The following is an 18350-nucleotide window of genomic DNA, read 5'->3' on the forward strand; positions in this document are numbered from 1 at the left end:
AAAAATTTTATTCACAACTTTAAATTTCAGCCTCCAGACCATCATCACCTAGCCGCCTGGCATAGGAAAGCCTAGTTGTCCAGCCCAGAGGCAGCTTAAGTCATCTTGGGGGTGGGTTAGGGACCCATAGAGAGGAGGACCCATGCCCATAAGCCCCTGTAATCACTGCATTGATACTTAAATATGTGCACTCCCCTATATACCCCCAAAACCCTTTTTTACTGGCATATAAGTGGCTCCTGCAGCCATAAGGGCTATTGGGGTGGTAGATAAGTGGGTCTAGGGGATTCTGGAGGTGGTTTGGGGGGCTCACCGTCACACATAAGGGAGCAGTAGTGAGGAGAAGACATGGCACCCTTTTTGTGAAGTTCACAGCAGTGCCCTATAAGGTACCCCACTATTTAGGTGGCATGTCTGGGTGTGCAGTCCATCACTTTGCAGACCCCTCCCACATCCAACAGGGTTTCTTCTAGGCATTTTGGACTTGGACTGAAAGTTGGACGGAAATGTGGTATAAAGATGGACGATTTAGCGGCTTGGACGATCAGATCGGCAGGACGTATAATTAGACGATTTTCGAAAGTAAAAAAAAGTTGGACGTATCTTTTGAAAATGTGTCTTAGGCTCTTTTTAACTTTGGACGACTTGCGAGATGGACGTAAACGGACTTAGATGTCCCTTTCGATTATGCCCCTCCACCTAAATATCTTTACATCCTCCCTAACCAACAAAATACTCGCTATTATCATCTTGCAATTGCCAATGAACTTTACTAACATATCTCTCAGGAATTTGGGCTCCTGCCTTGGGAAGTGGCTGAAAACCGGAAACCGGTGGGGACGCTGACCTAAAACCTTTTTATTCAAACCCCAAACCCAAGCCTCGTTCTGAATCTGAGGCTAAGGCCCCCTGGTAGTACCTAGAATCATAACTGAAACTTCAAAAAACTACTGGGCATTAACCTATGCTTTTTTTTTTTTTACCCAAATTCAAATCTTATCCCTCATTCTAAATCTAAGGTCAAGATCCCCCCCACCCCCCAATTGACTTCCTGGTTAAGTCCCATTGGCTGGAGCGTCTGCCACTCATGAATGAACCGCTGCTCACGGGTCTAAAGGACCTGAGATATATCACCTCCAGAAGGTAAATATACCTAGACTAAAACCGTATATCATAATTCCATTTTGGAATGGCCCTGCTCAAACCAGTGAGCCACCAGCGGAGCTTGAATGCAACCAGTGCATATATTGCAAAGATGTTCCCCTATAAGGGTCTTGATCATGCGTTTAGTATGACCAATGTAATATTTTATATTTAACCCTAGGTATACAAGTCCCTAACCCTTTCCCCTATCCCTTTTTTTGTTGTTGTTTCAGTGGAGTTCAATTGCTTTGGTACTAACTGGAAAGGGAGCTATTCTCCAATGCAGAAGGGGAGGCATTCAGAGTTTTTGAGTGATACCTTTCTGCAGATTTGTGACTAATGGGAAGCAACAGCTATGGTAAAGAATCCTATATCTTCTAACAAAAAGAAGATTAGCAAGGTAGGAACCTGATCTTTCATTACAGTTGTAAATTGGGTATGTTTTTGCTTCTCTTCTAGATGGATCCTGTACAAAAAGCAGTAATAAATCATACATTTGGAGTGTCCATTCCCCCAAAGAAGAAACAAGTCATCTCTTGTAACGTCTGCCAGCTTCGCTTTAACTCTGATGTGAGTATCATATCTTCTTATTCCTATAACATTACTATTCTCCCTATCAATAAGCTAAAGAGCCTAAGGGCGCATGCATTTTTACATGTAGAAGTACTCAACTCAGAAAAATAAAACAATAGTATAAATGATTGATTAACCAGATTATTTTTGCAGCAGCTTTGTGGCATAGAAACCCACAGATCAAACTTCCTCATTTTCATTTGCTAAATGGAATTTTATAATTCCACAAAACCATTTATAGTTAATTTTCTATGGGATTGCATTCAAAGAGAAGAGTAGAAAGTCACCCCTCTTCAGTGAGGCTGATAAAAGTCCTTTTTTGTATATATAATATTATTGCAGAACACATCTAGATTAATAGTGCATTGAGCATAGGAATATTTTAGCATTCTCGAAAAGAGTCTTTGCTCTTGGTAGATTCAGTGATATTTAAGGATATCATATAACTCTTTGTTTCAGTGGCATATCAAGGTGTGTGTGTGTGGGGGGGGTGGTCTGCCCCAGATACAGACCATAAGGAGATGCTCCTGGGGTTGGTGTCGTGGTCTGGGAACCTCTCCTTCCCTTTCCAGCAGTGGCAGACTTCACAACTTGCTTCTCTGCTGGCGGTGGGCCTTCCTCTCTGCTAGGTCCTGCCTTCACGGAAACATGAAGAAGGCAGGACCCTATAGAGAGGAAGGCCCAATGCCATCAGAGCAGCAAGTTGTGAAGGCTGCCGAGAGAGAGAGAGAGATGTACCCATTGGGGGAGTAGGGAAATGCTGCACCCAGTTGGAGAGAGGGGTAAGGAAGAAAGTCATCCATTGGGGAAGGGGGATAAGGAAGGGAGATGAGAGAGTGATGACAGACCATGAGGAAGGGAAGGAGGAAAAAGAAGGAGAGGAAATGTCAGAGCATGGGGTAGAGAGAGATGGAAGAAAAGGAGAGAAGAGAGATGCGAGGACATGGGGGGGAGGGAAAGGAAGGAGACAGAAATTCCAGAGAATGGGTGGGGTGGGAAGGAAGGAAGCAAAGGAGAAGAGAGAAATGCCATAGCATGGAGGAGGGAGTAGAGACAGAGAGAAAAATGGAGAAGAGTGAAGCTGAAATGAATAATGTATAAAGGAGAGAAAGAGCACAGGATAGACAGTTTATGGAAAGGGCATAGAAAGAGGGAAGATGCCATAAGGAAGGGGGAGAGAGCGGAAAGAGGATGGAAGGGTTGTGAAAAAGGATGGATGCTGGGTGGAAAGTAGAGTGAAGAGAAGATGAAGAAAGCAAAAACTAGAGATGACAAAAGGTAGAAAAAAAATTTTGTTGCTTTTGCTTTAGAATAAAGTAGTGTTGTAGCTGTATTGATAAACATTTATAAATAGAAATAAGGTACTCTTTTTATTAGACTAATCTTAATACATTTTCTACTAACTTTCGAAGATCAAAACCTCCTTCTTCAGCTCATGGCAGGATACCGTAACTGAGGAAGAGGTTTTGCCCTCTGAAAGCTAATTGAAAAACAGATTAGTTCAATAAAATGGTATTTTCTTGTTTTTCTTTTTTTATTTCTACAGTATTTGTTCATTTGTAAAGTGCTGATTGGTATTTTTCATTTTTTTTCAAATTTACATTTGCTGTCTTTATATTTTGCACAGTATTAGGGAACATATCACTGTTTCTGTGGTGTTGCATTGCATGTAGAGTCTGGCTTCTTGGCAGTTCAGTTTAACTTCTGTCTACATATTTCTATTTTTTAGTTTGTGATTACTTATTCCATACTGGGAGAGGATGTATCTACAATATGTTCTTTGTATTTGAAAAATACATGGTTTTCTGTTAGCATTAACTGCAGGATCGATCTGTATTAAACTGGCTTGTTTAGTTTTACAATGGGTGTATTGATGTTCATAAACATTACAATGAGCACTAGATGCTGTGTTTTCCTTGGTGTAACCTTCTTGTATGACTCATGGATTATTACTAAAAATAATTTTTTATTTAGTGATGGGGTGTTAAAAATGATCACCCAAAGGTGTCAAATATACCGTATCTCAAGAAAGATAAAGCAGAGCTAGAAAAGGTTCAAAGAAGAGGGACCAAGATAATAATAACTTTATTTATTATTATTATTATTTATTTATTTTTATTAATAAAGGGGATGGAACTCCTCTCATATGAGCATGGAAAAGAGACAGCTGAGACTGAAGTCTACAAAATCCTGAGTGATGCAGAACGGGAACAAGTGGATTGATTTTTTTTACTCCATCAGAAGTTACAAAGACTAGGGGATACGCAATGAAGTTACAGAGAAATATGAGGAAATATTTTTTCACTCAGAGAACAGTTAAGGTCTGGAATACATTGAAAGAAGTTATAGTAAGGACAGTTAATGTAGATGGTTTTAAGAAAGGTTTAGACAATTTCCTGGTGGAAAAGTTCATAGTCTGTTATTGAGGCAGACATGGGGGAAGCCACTGCTTGCCCTGGATCAGTAGCATGGAATGTTGATACTTTTGCAGGTTTTTCCAGGCACTAGTGACCTGGATTGGCAACTGTGAGGACAGGCTACTGGGTTAGATGGATCATTGGTCTGTCCCAGTAAGGCTATTCTTAAGTTTTTATATTAGGTACACCACTGCTTTATTTTGCTGATTCTAGTGGTAAGGAATTGTGCATTGGTAGTGGCCAAAATGTAGATGCTAAATTGTATTAGGTTTAGATAAATTAGTTGTATTGTGTTAGAAAAATCACTTCCTAGCAGAAAACCTTCCACTAATTCCATGTCAACTGGTCCAATTTGAAGGAGGGTCCACACTTGACATCTTCTGCAGATACAAAAAAGTGGCCCAAATATAAGGGCCCCCTAACTCTGAACATGGTTGAGATCATGCTCCAATACATTGGATATCTTCATTAGAGGTCCAAACATATCCCCTGAAAACATTTCAGCAATTTCTGAGATGGTCAAGTGGGGAGTTCTGATCACTTGATATGGAATGACCTGGTTTCTACTTTTCACAGTTGTACCTATTGATGTTCATGCTCCATAAAATAATAGATCTAATTAGTTGGATTTGAAAATAGGGAACTTTATTTACATAAAACCTTTTTCAATTAGACCCAATATAGGAGGTCGCTTGCTAAATCAATCCCTTAATATTAAATTATCTATGAATTCCAAACATTTTCCTCTTTCCTGTATACTTATGCCATGGAGACATTCACCATCTAACTAAGGGGCTCTTTTACTAAGCTGTACTAAAATGTGGCTTGCACCATGACTAACGTATGGGTTTCCAGTGTGCTGCTTAGCTGTAAAATGACCACATGGTCCTCTGTTAATGGCCACACACTAAATTCCCAATTAATGTGTGGCCATTAGTGTGAGAGCCTTTACTGACACCTATTTTTTAGGCAGTAAGGGCTCCCACGCTAACCACTTAATTGGTTAGCAAGTGGTGATACACACAGTACAAGTCAAATCTGGATGCCAGAAATCCAGACTGCCTGAGAATCTGGACCCTTTATAATTACGACATCTCTATTGCCTGAAAATCTAGACTACAAGTGCTGCACACCCATACACCTTCACCCTTTCTCCTGCCCTCCTCCCCACATGTGAGTCTGGCGAGGGAGAGATTGGGGGTGGAGGGCATAGCCATGAGGAGGGGGGAGAGGGCTTTTTTGGGGGCTTAGGTTCTGGCATTTTCTTAAGCTGCAGAGACAGAGATGGGGTGGTGCTGGATGGGGCAGAGTTTAATGGCATTCAGTTCAAAAATCCAAGCTGTTCTCGGAGGGAAAGAAAAAAATATCCCCACAAACCATGCAGAGTTATGCTCTATAATAAACTATTGAAGCTGAGAAAATGTATGATCCATTTGTAAATACTGAGGTACCCCTGCACAATTCACTGAGCTTGAGTGGATACATCTTCTATGTTCAATGAATCTAAGTTTAACCATCTTAGTGGTGCAACCAACATCAACCTTGTTGCAAGGACAAATAGCTGCATACACCATGAAATCAATCTTACAAGATGTGAGAAATGACCATTTCTACACTTTATTAGAGTGGGGGTGGTACCACTGAGTACATGACAAACAATTGAAACGTATGCTGCAATGTCTACAGGATTCATGACCACTTGGTAAAAGCTGAATAGGCAGGTCTGATAAAAATTTCGATTGGAAGATTAGAGGGGTACAAACAGGACACTTGCCCCAGAACTAAAGGTAGCATAGCCTTCTGGATGACTTTGGGGCTCCCATGCAAATTTCAGCCTTGGGCCCCAGCATGTCTATTACCAGCCCTGCCCATTACCTTGGCAAAGATGGTATTATATGGGCCATTTTAATTTTCTGCTCAGGGCCCATTCAATCCTATCTATGCCACTACTTAAAGGGCCATTACAAAATAGGAGGAAACAAACAGAGCTGGTTAAAGGCAAGATGTTAGCAGTACACTAACTTTATTAATGCAACGTGAACATTTAAAACAGCACTCACCCTTGCTACTGCACAAAGCAGGGCTCCAAACAAAAGAAGGCATGTAGGAATGTGAAGCACAACTATACGATGGGAGGGATGTTATTGAATGAGAATACCCAAGAAAGGGACTTGGAGGTAATGGTGGACATGACAATGAAGCCGAGGGCACAGTGCGCAGCGGCCGCTAAGAAAGCGAATAGAATGCTAGGTATAATCAAGAAGGGTATTACTACCAGAACGAAAGAAGTTATCCTGCCGTTGTATTGGGCGATGTTGCGTCCGCATCTGGAGTACTGCTTCCAATATTGGTCACCGTACCTTAAGAAGGATATGGCGTTAGTCGAGAGGGTTCAGAGGAGAGCAACACATCTGATAAAAGGGATGGAAAACCTTTCATACGCTGAGAGATTGGAGAAACTGGGTCTCTTTTCCCTGGAGAAGAGGAGACTTAGAGGGGATATGATAGAGACTTACAAGATCATGAAGGGCATAGAGAGAGTAGAGAGGGACAGATTCTTCAAACTTTCAAAAAATAAAAGAACAAGAGGGCATTCGGAAAAGTTGAAAGGGGACAGATTCAAAACAAATGCTAGGAAGTTCTTTACCCAACGTGTGGTGGACACCTGGAATGCGCTTCCAGAGGACGTAATAGGGCAGAGTACGGTACTGGGGTTTAAGAAAGGATTGGACAATTTCCTGCTGGAAAAGGGGATAGAAGGGTATAGATAGAGGATTACTACACAGGTCCTGGACCTGTTGGGCCGCCGCGTGAGTGGGCTGCTGGGCACGATGGACCTCAGGTCTGACCCAGCGGAGGCATTGCTTATGTTCTAATGCTCTTATAAGCAATAAAACAAGACTGGAATCCAGGGGAAAATCAGAACAGGAACTGGATAAGAAGCCAGAATACCTTCTTGACTAGAAAAACAGCAGGAGCAAGGCAGGAAACAGAAGCCCAGGAGCAATGACCCTGTTTGGAACCAGCACTAAACCAGCCCAGAGGCAGTACAGATAAACCCTCAACTCTCTGTTATGGCCTTGCCTGGGCCATTCAAGAAAAGACACACCAAGGCAAGGCACAGGAACACCCACCCACCCAATAGAGACAAATCTAGAGAATGACACGATGACAGAATTCATCACCGTTCCCATCCCCGGATGACCACCGGAAACCATTCCGTCTCATTCTTTAGTGTCTATCTCAACCTAAGTCCTATTACACCAGCATTCTTTACTGCAAGACTTGAGGGTCAGTGGTTGTGCAAATTCATACTCTGATTCTTCCTGCTCTCCTTAAAGAATGACATGGGGATGGTATCCCGCGGTTATCTGCGGGGACGAGAACAATAATGAATTCTGTCATTGTGTCATTCTAAGAAGGAAAGGGAACACAGCTCCTGCTAGTGAACGGAAGACTTGTGTGATACAGCACGAGTCTTGCCCATGACATATCTCATGGTTTGTTTTTCATATACTGATGTTTTTAACATTAGTATTTTAAGTTGTATACCTCTGAAACTACTTTAGATTGTAGAGGTAAAGTAGAAATTGAAACAAATGAATAATTCATAAGGCCTACTATATATGATAAAGAAGAATCCACTAAAATGGGAAGATCATCTTTGGAAAACACTCAAAACACCTTTGTCAAAATGGAGTTGGATATATGTTAAAAACACAGAGAAGATGAATTTGATGATAAATTTTGAAGAGTCAATAAATAAGGGAAATTTAAGTAGAATATCAAAACTGTAGAATTTATTTTGTTTATTGATTCTGTGTTGTATTTTTTCTTGGTAAGAGCTCATGTCAGGACCATCTATTATCATCTCTTTTATTTATAATAGCTATTAAGCCTTTAACAATTAACCTTAGACAAAGTAAATGGATTTCTATGACTAAACTATTAAAAAAAAAAACTTTTAATGTATGCTAATAATTTTCTACCAATGATAGAAGAGTCAAGCATGTTGTAACCTGCTCTCTTGTATCCTCACTGTGAAGAGGAGCTCTAGGTACAGCTTTATACCAAGCAAGAAGATTAATATCTAGGTCCTTAGTGTTCATATACTTGGCATGAATAAGGCTCCATAGATTTACTGCTCTTCCAAGTGAAATATCTATGGTAACCAAACTTCTTCTATTGTAATAATCTGGGAAACACTGCATTTAAGAACATACAGTAGGATATGTTCTTTTGGGCCAGATCAAAGCTCCATCAAGTTCAGGATCTGCTCTCCAACACTGGAAAATCTAGGTCACAAGTACCTTGTAAGATTCTGGAGTACAGTGCCTTGAAAAAGACTTCATAACTTTGTATAGTTTCCACATTCTGCTGTGTAAAAAATGAGGGCTGCATTTTAATTGTGGTTAACGCAGCAATGAATGCGTTAATTATTTAATCCCAATGAATAATTAATGGTGTGCAGGCACTCACAGTCCAGCCTCTCTCCCCTACCCTCCCATTCCGACCTGAGGTGGCTGCTCTTTTCTTCTGCCTTTCTCCCTTTCATACCCTGCAACCACCTACCTTTAAATCACAGTCTTCGGCCCTGCAGGCAAGCTGCAGCCCTACAGAAAGTCTAACTTCAGCCTGCACTGGGCCTTTCCCTTTGACCCGGCCTGCCATTTCTAAAAACAGAAAATTGTGTCAGAGGGGGCTTCGGGAAAGACTTGGTACAGGCTGCAAGCAATCTTTCTGTAAGACTGCCACTAGCCTGCACTGGTTGAAGACTGTGATTTAAAGATCAGCGGCTGTGGGAGGGAGAAGTGAAGAGCAGCCTGTACTTTGTACCATTTATTTTTTATTTAATCTTCACAAGCCTCCTAATTCCCACTGCTGGAAAGTATTCCTATAACATAATGCTGCCACTACAAAAATTTACTATAGGGGCTTATGCTAAATGATTTGTGGTTATTAGTACAACAAAAAGAACTTCCAGTTATTGAATGAAGGGGTGTAAAGACTTATACAATTGGTGTGGGCGGCAGATCCAAGATGGCGATCTGAGAGCACGACGCGCTGAGCTGCGTGTCCCAGGATCGCATTCGTTGGAACTTTTCTAGCGGTTTTCACTTACCGCGATGCCGAAGAGACGGGGCAGGAGTGCCGCTTCTGCCTCGCGGCGTCCTGGAGCCCCGGGTCTCGGGAATATACATGAACTCTTACGGCGCATGCAGGAGGTCACAGCGATGTTGGATGGCGGCCCGCAGAGGACACAGGGAGGCGAACCCATTGTGGATGCTCCTGGGCCCGATACTACGCTGAGCTGCGTGTCCCAGGATCGCATTCGTTGGAACTTTTCTAGCGGTTTTCACTTACCGCGATGCCGAAGAGACGGGGCAGGAGTGCCGCTTCTGCCTCGCGGCGTCCTGGAGCCCCGGGTCTCGGGAATATACATGAACTCTTACGGCGCATGCAGGAGGTCACAGCGATGTTGGATGGCGGCCCGCAGAGGACACAGGGAGGCGAACCCATTGTGGATGCTCCTGGGCCCGATACTACACTGAGCCCCGACGTTAGGGCACCGCCCCCGCAGCCCCAGACGACCAGCTCTCCCAGGGGCGGGGAAACCCCAGATTCACTGGTTTTCTCCTCTCCAGAGGCAAGGAAGGATTCACTGGAGAGTTTGGAGGTTGGGGCCCACCTTTCCAGGGCCCCCATGGAGGTATCTGGGGGAACACCATCTCAACATGAGGGGGAAGGGCAGAAGACACCCCTCGAAGGACTTCAGGACGGTGAGCACTTTACATTTACACAAACTCCAATTGTACTGATTAAACCTGCAGAAGTGACTTTAGACTCTATTTGGGACTTAATGGCTGGTTTTGTTAAAAATATTACTCCTACATTTCAACAAATTGAAGTGAAAATTAAGGAACACGATAAGGAACTGAAGAACTTAAGAGAAGAAACGAATACTTCTAACTCATCTATTCAAAAAATAGAAAAAGAAATTGTATCATCGAAACAAATTCAAGAGACCTTAGTTAAAGACAATATTAACCTAAGGAAGAAGATTGAAATGCTTGAGAACAGCTCATGTAGTAATAATTTAAGGTTAATTAATTTTCCAAGACTCGAGTTAGTAACACCTAGAGATATGCTTAAGAGATATCTAGTGGAGAATTTAGAGATACCCGAAGATTCATTACCACCATTTTCAAGGGTTTATTATTTGCCTGATAAAGAACAAAATCAACAACCAAAAGTAAAATCTTCAGATCAAGAACCCTTAAACATTTCACAGATTTTAGAAATATCTGAGAAGGATTTAGCATCACCAGCCACTATGATTATTACTTTAGCTTTGCCAATTGATAAAACATGGTTGTTAAAACTTTACTTTAAAAATAGACAAAAAAGCTTTTTTGGTTATAAAATACAAATGTTCCCAGATTTGGCACGGGAGACGCAAAGGCGCCGCCGTGAATTTCTTCTTTTGAAGCCTGGGGTTTTATCTTTGGGGGCAACTTTTTATTTGAGACACCCATGTAAATGTATTGTATATTACCGTACTCTTAAATATGTGTTTTTTGAACCATCACAACTGACCAATTTCGTGGCTATGTCTCGTCTGAATGTTAACAATCTTTGAGCCCTATAATTTGGATATTGTGACCCCATCTCAATGCTATAGCTCTCAGTTTCTTGTTATTATTATTGTTTTTCTTTATAATTTCGCCAATTTTCTTTAATTCTTGGATCTGAATTTGTGGACTTGAGCATAAATAGTATATTTGTTAACTTAGGAATTATTGTATTTGATATCTATTCTATTCTTGCTTTCTGTACAAGTGTAATACTTGAAATTTATTGAAAATAATAAAAATATATAAATAAAAAAAAAAAAGACTTATACAATTTAGATTTTTAGAAGTTTTCTGAATTATGCATTTAAATTAATTGTTTTCACTTATCAACACACCTGTGTAAATTTGGTTCTGTGCTTTGGATCATTCTCAGAAGAAAACAAGGAAAAATGTTCCACAGGAAAAAGACTTTAGCAAAAAAGAACCCAATGAGAAAGAATGGCTAAGTAGGTTCAGAAAATGATTCTTTCAGTTAGACCCACTAGGGACACACACATTAAGCTATAAATCAGTGGTTCCCAAACCTGTCCTGAAGGACCCCCAGGCCAGTCGGGTTTTCAAGATAGCCCTAATGAATATGCATGGAGCAGATCTGCATTCCTGGCATCTCCATTATATGCAAATCTCTGTCATGCATATTCATTAGGGCTATCTTGAAAACCCGACTGGCCTGGGGGTCCTTCAGGACAGGTTTGGGAACCACTGCTTTAAATCCTCAAAATCAAAATGGAATATATTGTGATAGTGCAATTGAAATCATAAATAGTGAATGGTCCTCAGTATACACAACTCAAAGGCGCTTGCCAAGTGTAAAAGTTGTCAGCTAATTAGCCCAAAAGGGTGTTCTGAGCATGATACATCCTTAGACCTAAGGTGCTAGTTAAGTGCAAATCCCCCCCCCAAAAAATGTAACATTATCACAATTGTGTAATAGTCCCTGTGAGGTGATACGCAAAATCAATATAGTCATTTGTCAGAAGAGAAATCCCGTAATCTGACGCCCAATTAGGGTGGTGGTTATAGTTCGTAAGAGTAGATACTTATCTCCGGTGATGATTTAGGTCCCAAATAGTTGATGAATGAAAAGGTCCGTGTGTAGGAATACCCCACAGGAAACACACACATGTGGTCTTAGAGTCGAGAAGGAGGCGCTGCCAGAGGCTAGCTCTGAGTCCCTTTTTATTATGCTTCTAAGCTAATGACATCATAGTAACTCCCTTGTTTACACATCTCATGATTGGTGGGTACAAAGGTACATGATTTTACATTGATGGATACAAAGATAGGTACATGCTTATACATCATGATCACCTTCCCTTTACCTCGTGCTTTTGCCTCGTGATCATCCTCCAACTCAGCACTTAGACAAGGGCTGATGTCCTTTCCAAATAAGTACAGCTCAAATAAGATAAGCATGTGACAGTCCAAAGGTTATAATGCATACTCCTTAAGCTATCTTAATTAGCCTTAAGCTCAGGGCCTGCACATAGGCAAAGTCTGATTGTTGCCCATATAAGGTATAAGGGTAAACCTGTGTCAGGTTAATATGTGACAAGGGTCTTGTGACAAGATGCTAGCATTTTCCTTTACTTAGAATGGTTTAATGACAAGAAGGGAGAGGAATGGGAATAATTCATAATTCTTTCACAGGGACTTATAATTCTTACTCAGGGCCTAGATCCGCACACAGGGCCTAGATCAGTGTGCTGACCTGGCCTGGTTCAGAAAACTACCTGTATGCTGACCTTGCCTGTGTTCTGATGTCCTGGATCAGAACTTATCAGACCTCCAGCCCTACATTTCCCCTTATTTTACTATTTTAAGGGCTTTACGGAGGTAGGGCAAATCTGCTCATGATAATTTGCGATAGCGGCCAGAAAATGGACTTGCATCCCATGTACTGACTAAACGTATCTTTATTGTAAACTGTTTCTATCCCATGTACTGTCAAATGAATCTTTATTGTAAACAGCTTCAAACTTCACGGTATAGCGGTATATAAGAAATAAATAATAATAATTATTATTATTATGAGCAAGTTAAACAAGGAGGGCAGACATTGCACAACAGAGGGTAATCAAGAGACCTATTTCAAAGAGGAGATATTGCAGAATAACCAGGATCCACTGGCCAGATGGGAGCCATGCCCATAAAGCATTCCAGCACTCTGGTGAGTTATCGAGTTCTTGATTTAACAAGCTAAGTGCTGTGTGAGGTATGATCGAGGTTTTTTTTTTCTAATGCACAAGCTAATCGGGGTAAAGGTGTATTAAAGCTATAATGCTAACCCAGGTACACCAAATAAAGAGACTGTCAAAGAGATAAGTTCAGCTTTTGAGAGCAAGTTAACATTGCTATTACATTGATCATTTAAAGCATAACTATCAGAGGTTAGAGAGACAGAGCGTCTTGCTTTAGCTATCCCAGGATTAATCAATTGCTTTCTATTTACCAAGGCTGGCCAGAATCTACTCAGGCAGCCTTGGGTATTGTGTGTTAAATTAGCAGGGATATCCTGCAGGCAAGACAAGGGGAGCATTACTATATGAAATATTTACAAAATGCGAACAGTTCTATAACTACAATTCTTACCCTAGCACATGACAGATTTTGTAGTTTGCTACCATGGGGGAATAAATGGTCATGGCATCCTAGGGTAATTTTCTGGCTACTTTTCCCCATGATGTAAACCTGGTACATGATACTTCAGCTTCAGTCATAAAATTAGTTAGTTGGGAAATCTTTCTTATTCTCTTTGGTGCTAACTTAATCATTTCCATAGAGTGCCTCTGGAAGTTTAAAAATCTAATGTGTTGGTAGTAATGTTTTATTTTTATATGCATATGTCAAATATAGAGACACATCCACAATTCACACACCTAATCAAACACATGCTCACACACACAGTCTGGGGCCCCAAACACATCACACGCATATCTATCACATATTCAGTAATTACTAATAAGGTGCATATGTTATAATCAAAATTGTGAGTGAGTCCCTATAACTTCATAAGCCAGACGGAGGGGGTCTGGCATTAATTAGTGTTCCCTAGTAGATATGTGAAGCATATCAAAAAATCCCTAAATGTCCCTAAAATAAGAGAACCTCAAGAGTACTTTCCCTATACCCAGAAGTGCCGGGCATAGTAACCTAGAATTAAATGCATGAAGAGGGAGAAGAAATGCCCAGGACAAACTCTAAAAAGCCCAAATATATACATCATAGGTACAGTTAACTCAGGTGAAGATGATACAAACAATGGATACACACAAGACAGATTTTATCTTCTTTGAGTGTGGTGCAAGGGCCAAGTTCTCAAATTAAATGTAAATCGTAAAAAGAGCTTGTGATGTGTCAGCAAATAATCAAAAATGTAAATCACTGCCACCTGTGGGACAGGCCTATTACCTGCGACAGGTGTTACAGTACATAAAAATATGGGATAAACAAATAGTTCTTTTCTGAGAACAATGCATGAGACAATAAAGAAAATACAGCAGCGAACAAAATATCATAATGGGCCTATTAGATTCTGAAGATCTGCAATGCTACTATAAATAGCTTGCATGGTGTGGGTGTATATTTTGGCAGGAAGGTATTAAACCATAAGACAGGTTTGTTAAATTAAAAAAAGAAAAAGCACAACAGTTGCACACCTAATGTGAAAATTATCAGTCTTTTTCAAGGTGAGAATGGTTACTCAAGTTTTTAAGGTGTCCCCAAATCTTAGAATAACGCTTTCTTTTCCAAGAATGGAAGCTTTTAATGTGTGCCCAAGTCACAGGATCAGTCTTAGAATAACGCTTTCTTTTCCGGTCGTCTTGCTGTGATATGGGACTTTGTTTTGGTTTCCTTAAGATGGAATCGAATTCAGGAATGGGATTCTGCAGGAGATGATGCCACGACATTGTCTTCTGTAGTTCTTGCGCTGGTGTCTGCAACTGCTTGCTTTTCTGCTATAGGGGCAGGAGGGGTGTCTGAAGCTGCTTGATTTTCTTCTATAGTTTCTGTTCGTGCAGGCCGGACATGTCTACTCGGTACCCAAACTGGACCTGTAGGAGTTGAGACATCGGCATAGCCTCTCCCCCAAGTTATGAATACTCTGAAAAATAGTTCAGATGGTTAAGAATGAACAAAACAATGGATAAAGACATTTGAACCTGTCTCAAATTAGGAACGGCATATTTCACTGGTTTCTGTTTTAATAAATAAGATTTTAATAAACGGTTGGCACGTTCCATAATGGCTGGTCCTGTAGAATTATAAGGCAAACAAGTAAATCAATTGGATATCCCAATGTAAGCAAAACTCAGAAAAAAACATTGGAAGAATATGCAGCACCATTGTCTGTTGTTAGAGTTTTCAGCTTTCCCATAACTACAATGCATTGTAACATATGATTAATTACTTGATTCGTTGTTTATCCTGTTTGTGATGTTACCCAAAGATAACCAGAATAGGTGTCAATAGTTATGTGCAGATTATTTCCATTTCCCGAAAGGGGGATATTGTGTGACATCCATTTGCCACACTTGATTTACTGTAAGTCCCCTGGGGTTTACCCCGTACTCAGCAGCAGAATGCAGCTGAGAGCATTTGTGGGCAAGTTTGAACTACAGTGGCAGCTTGATTTAAGGGAATATTAAACAGTTTTACCAAGGCTGTGGCATTTTGGTGTAGAAAGGCATGCCTATCTATGGAAGGGGTAAAGTGTACAGCATCTGCAATATTATCTCCTGTAGAAATGACTCCAGGAAGATTTTGATGGCTACGAATGTGAAACAAATTTAGAGAGTGTTTACGTGTTGACAATAACGAGCATAATTCAAGAAACAAGGATAGTAAGTTGTCATCAATTGACAGGGTGACGTAGGCATCAGGAAGCTGGTAAACTAAATTACGAACGTACAGACTGTCTGTAATCAGGTTCAATGGACAGTGGGAAGAGGTTTGCAGCGCAAGAATAACAGCGGCTACATCTGAGTGCTGAGCGGATTGTTGCGAGGGAGTGAATAAGACCCGAGAAGCATTTCCTTAGGTCCAGAGCACAACTCCGCATGTCTTGCTGCCATCTGTATAGACAGTAAGAGCGTCAATTATAGGTGTTAAGCTTAGTGCAGAATGAAAATCCAAAACGCCTGCTGCCACTAGAATTAAGCGTTTATCTTAAGGATAATGATGACAAATATGACCAATGTAATTAATTAATGCAATTTGCAATTCCGCATTATAGTGAAAAAGAAAGTCCCATTGCTCTTGCGAAATGGGAAAGGTGATAGATATCAGGTCCAATCCCATAAGGTTTAATGCTCTATGTCGTGCCTTACAAATCAGTGAACTATACATGTATTGAGGAGAACTGATATTCTTAGGGGGTGTATGTGGTAAATATATCCATTCCACTATATATAAACGATTATCTGGGGTTAGCTGGCCTAAAACTTCAATAGGTTGGCATTTCTGCGGAAGGATTAATAAGGAAAACGCTATATTATCCTGAATCCTATCAACCCATTGCGTTAATAAATGCTGGTTAATAATCGCTATCACTTTGTAAATGTCTGGTGTTATATAGATCACATCTGAAGGTTGTTTGCCTTAATTAAGTTTTAAAGTAATAATGATAGGAGCTGCATGTGATTACAGTAATTTGTGACCCAAATAAATATAAGAATACTGCGTCTGAATTTTATTTCAGGTGCAATGCACAACCCATAATGTTTTAAATGTGTGGTCAATTCAGAAATCCATTCTGTTTTTATTTGTGGTGCTGCTATTAAGATGTTTGCTTTATCATCTGGATGTAGAGGAATAGTGAAAAAAACAATGTTTAAAGTCTATTACCAAAACCTCCCTTTTTATTGGAATTATGTTAGGATTTGGAGTGTCACACTGTAAAGGGCCCATTGGTTGATTTATTTTCATAAGATTTCCCAAATGTTATATTGCATTCTTTGCTCCCATGCTGCCCCAGCAGAAGGTGAAGGAAGGCTAAGAAAAGTTAGCAAGCAAATAACAATCATTAAAGAATTACAAGTTAATTGTGCAAAAATAACAGCAGTAAAATTGTCTGGTGTCATTTCTTTATTACAAACACTGGAGAGATCCAGGAGTCAGCATTTTTCTTTATGAATCAGTAATTCGTTCTTCCATCAGATTACCAAAGTACAATTAATATCCAGACTGTAATTTTCACCCACTCAATGAGGAGGCTAGTAATTCTTGTAATAACATGACTCAGAAATAGCTTACCATAATTGCAACTAACTGGGAAGGCATTCCAAATTGGGGCACAATTCATTCAGTGACATAATCACTAACCCACTTTTTTTTCTGTAATAAACTTAGATTGCAAGTTGATTAATATATAAACATTAATATCACCTTAGAAGGCTCCTATCTTAAAGAGATTACCTGTCAGAAAAGTTTAAATTCACCTCTGAGTGAGTCTTGCCATTCAGTTAATGATTGGCTTACCCAGAGTGGGCAAATGCTATGGAAGGACACATCCTTCATATCTAATTTTGGACAAACTGAGATAACATCAAAGGTATCAGTACTGAAGAGTTGCGAACAAAGGGACCTGGGCTGTAGTCTGTCAACAAACTTGATAAGATGTGCAAAGGTCAGGTAGTTTGGGGAAGAAATGACCCTAGCCACAGTATCAGAGAGACTCTAGAAATTTAACAGTGACTCCAATTTATGATGAATAATTAGCACCCCACATCTTAGTCACCAGTATTTCAACTGATTTACAAAAATATAATTTATTGTTGTTATTTTCTGAACCAAGTCTCAAATTTACAAATATAAGAGGTTATAAAGATAAGAGGTTAAAATCCCCATTCTCTCTCTAGAGCTTTTGACCAACTCCTCCTTCGCTAATTTCTCTTCAGTCACACAAAAAAAACCACACATTCATGCAGGCAGACAGTCCTATTTTTCTCACTCACAGAAGCAGTCTCTATATCCACTCTGTACTGTAATATTTCTCGGTTCTATTAAACTAATTCCTGCACCTACAACAAGTATCAGGCCGTCGCCCTAACCTGTTTATAAGCTTGGCTCCCTGTTTGATGCTTGCATATCTTTTAACTGGTGTTCCTGAGGCTAACTGATCTGTGGTATAAAGCCCTCCAGACTGTAAAGCTCTCCGTTAAGCCTCCCCTTGATATTCACTATCCCACATAACATATTGACCCATAGTCAATACCATGCGCATAATGTCTTTCCAATCTTGTGGTATTAAAGTATGCGCTCCAGCCATGGATTCAAATAACCTGACTGTGAAATCACATATCCAAAAATCATACTTCTAGCACAGGTACCCCACCTGTGCTAGAAGTATGATTTTTGGATATGTGTTCTGACTTGAATAGTCAGGGGGAAACGGTTAATGAAACCGTCGCCACCTTGGAAGGCGCCTCTGTCCCTACCATTTCCAAGGCACGCTCACACTTAGGCCATAACATTAATATGGCTGCCGAGGCCATAGGCTCAGCATACAAAACTTTCCCGACTCTAAGCCAATCTTCTAGTGTTAATAATCCCTTTTCTGAATACTGGGAGCAGTGCTCTC

At 40.3% G+C, this 18350-nt stretch overlaps 1 protein-coding gene across 4 annotated transcripts in view; it reads left to right on the forward strand.

Moving 5' to 3' along the window:
- LOC117361387 (zinc finger protein 385B-like) overlaps positions 1-18350 on the forward strand; it is a 463954-nt gene that overhangs the window by 319375 nt on the left and 126229 nt on the right. For all 4 annotated transcript variants that reach the window (XM_033946634.1, XM_033946631.1, XM_033946632.1 and 1 more), the window contains exon 3: positions 1603-1713. In XM_033946634.1, the coding sequence (XP_033802525.1) occupies positions 1603-1713 (111 nt within the window). The remainder of the gene's footprint in view (positions 1-1602; positions 1714-18350) is intronic.

The sequence above is a fragment of the Geotrypetes seraphini genome, chromosome 5 (assembly GCF_902459505.1).
Source record: "Geotrypetes seraphini chromosome 5, aGeoSer1.1, whole genome shotgun sequence".
Lineage (NCBI taxonomy): Eukaryota > Metazoa > Chordata > Amphibia > Gymnophiona > Dermophiidae > Geotrypetes > Geotrypetes seraphini.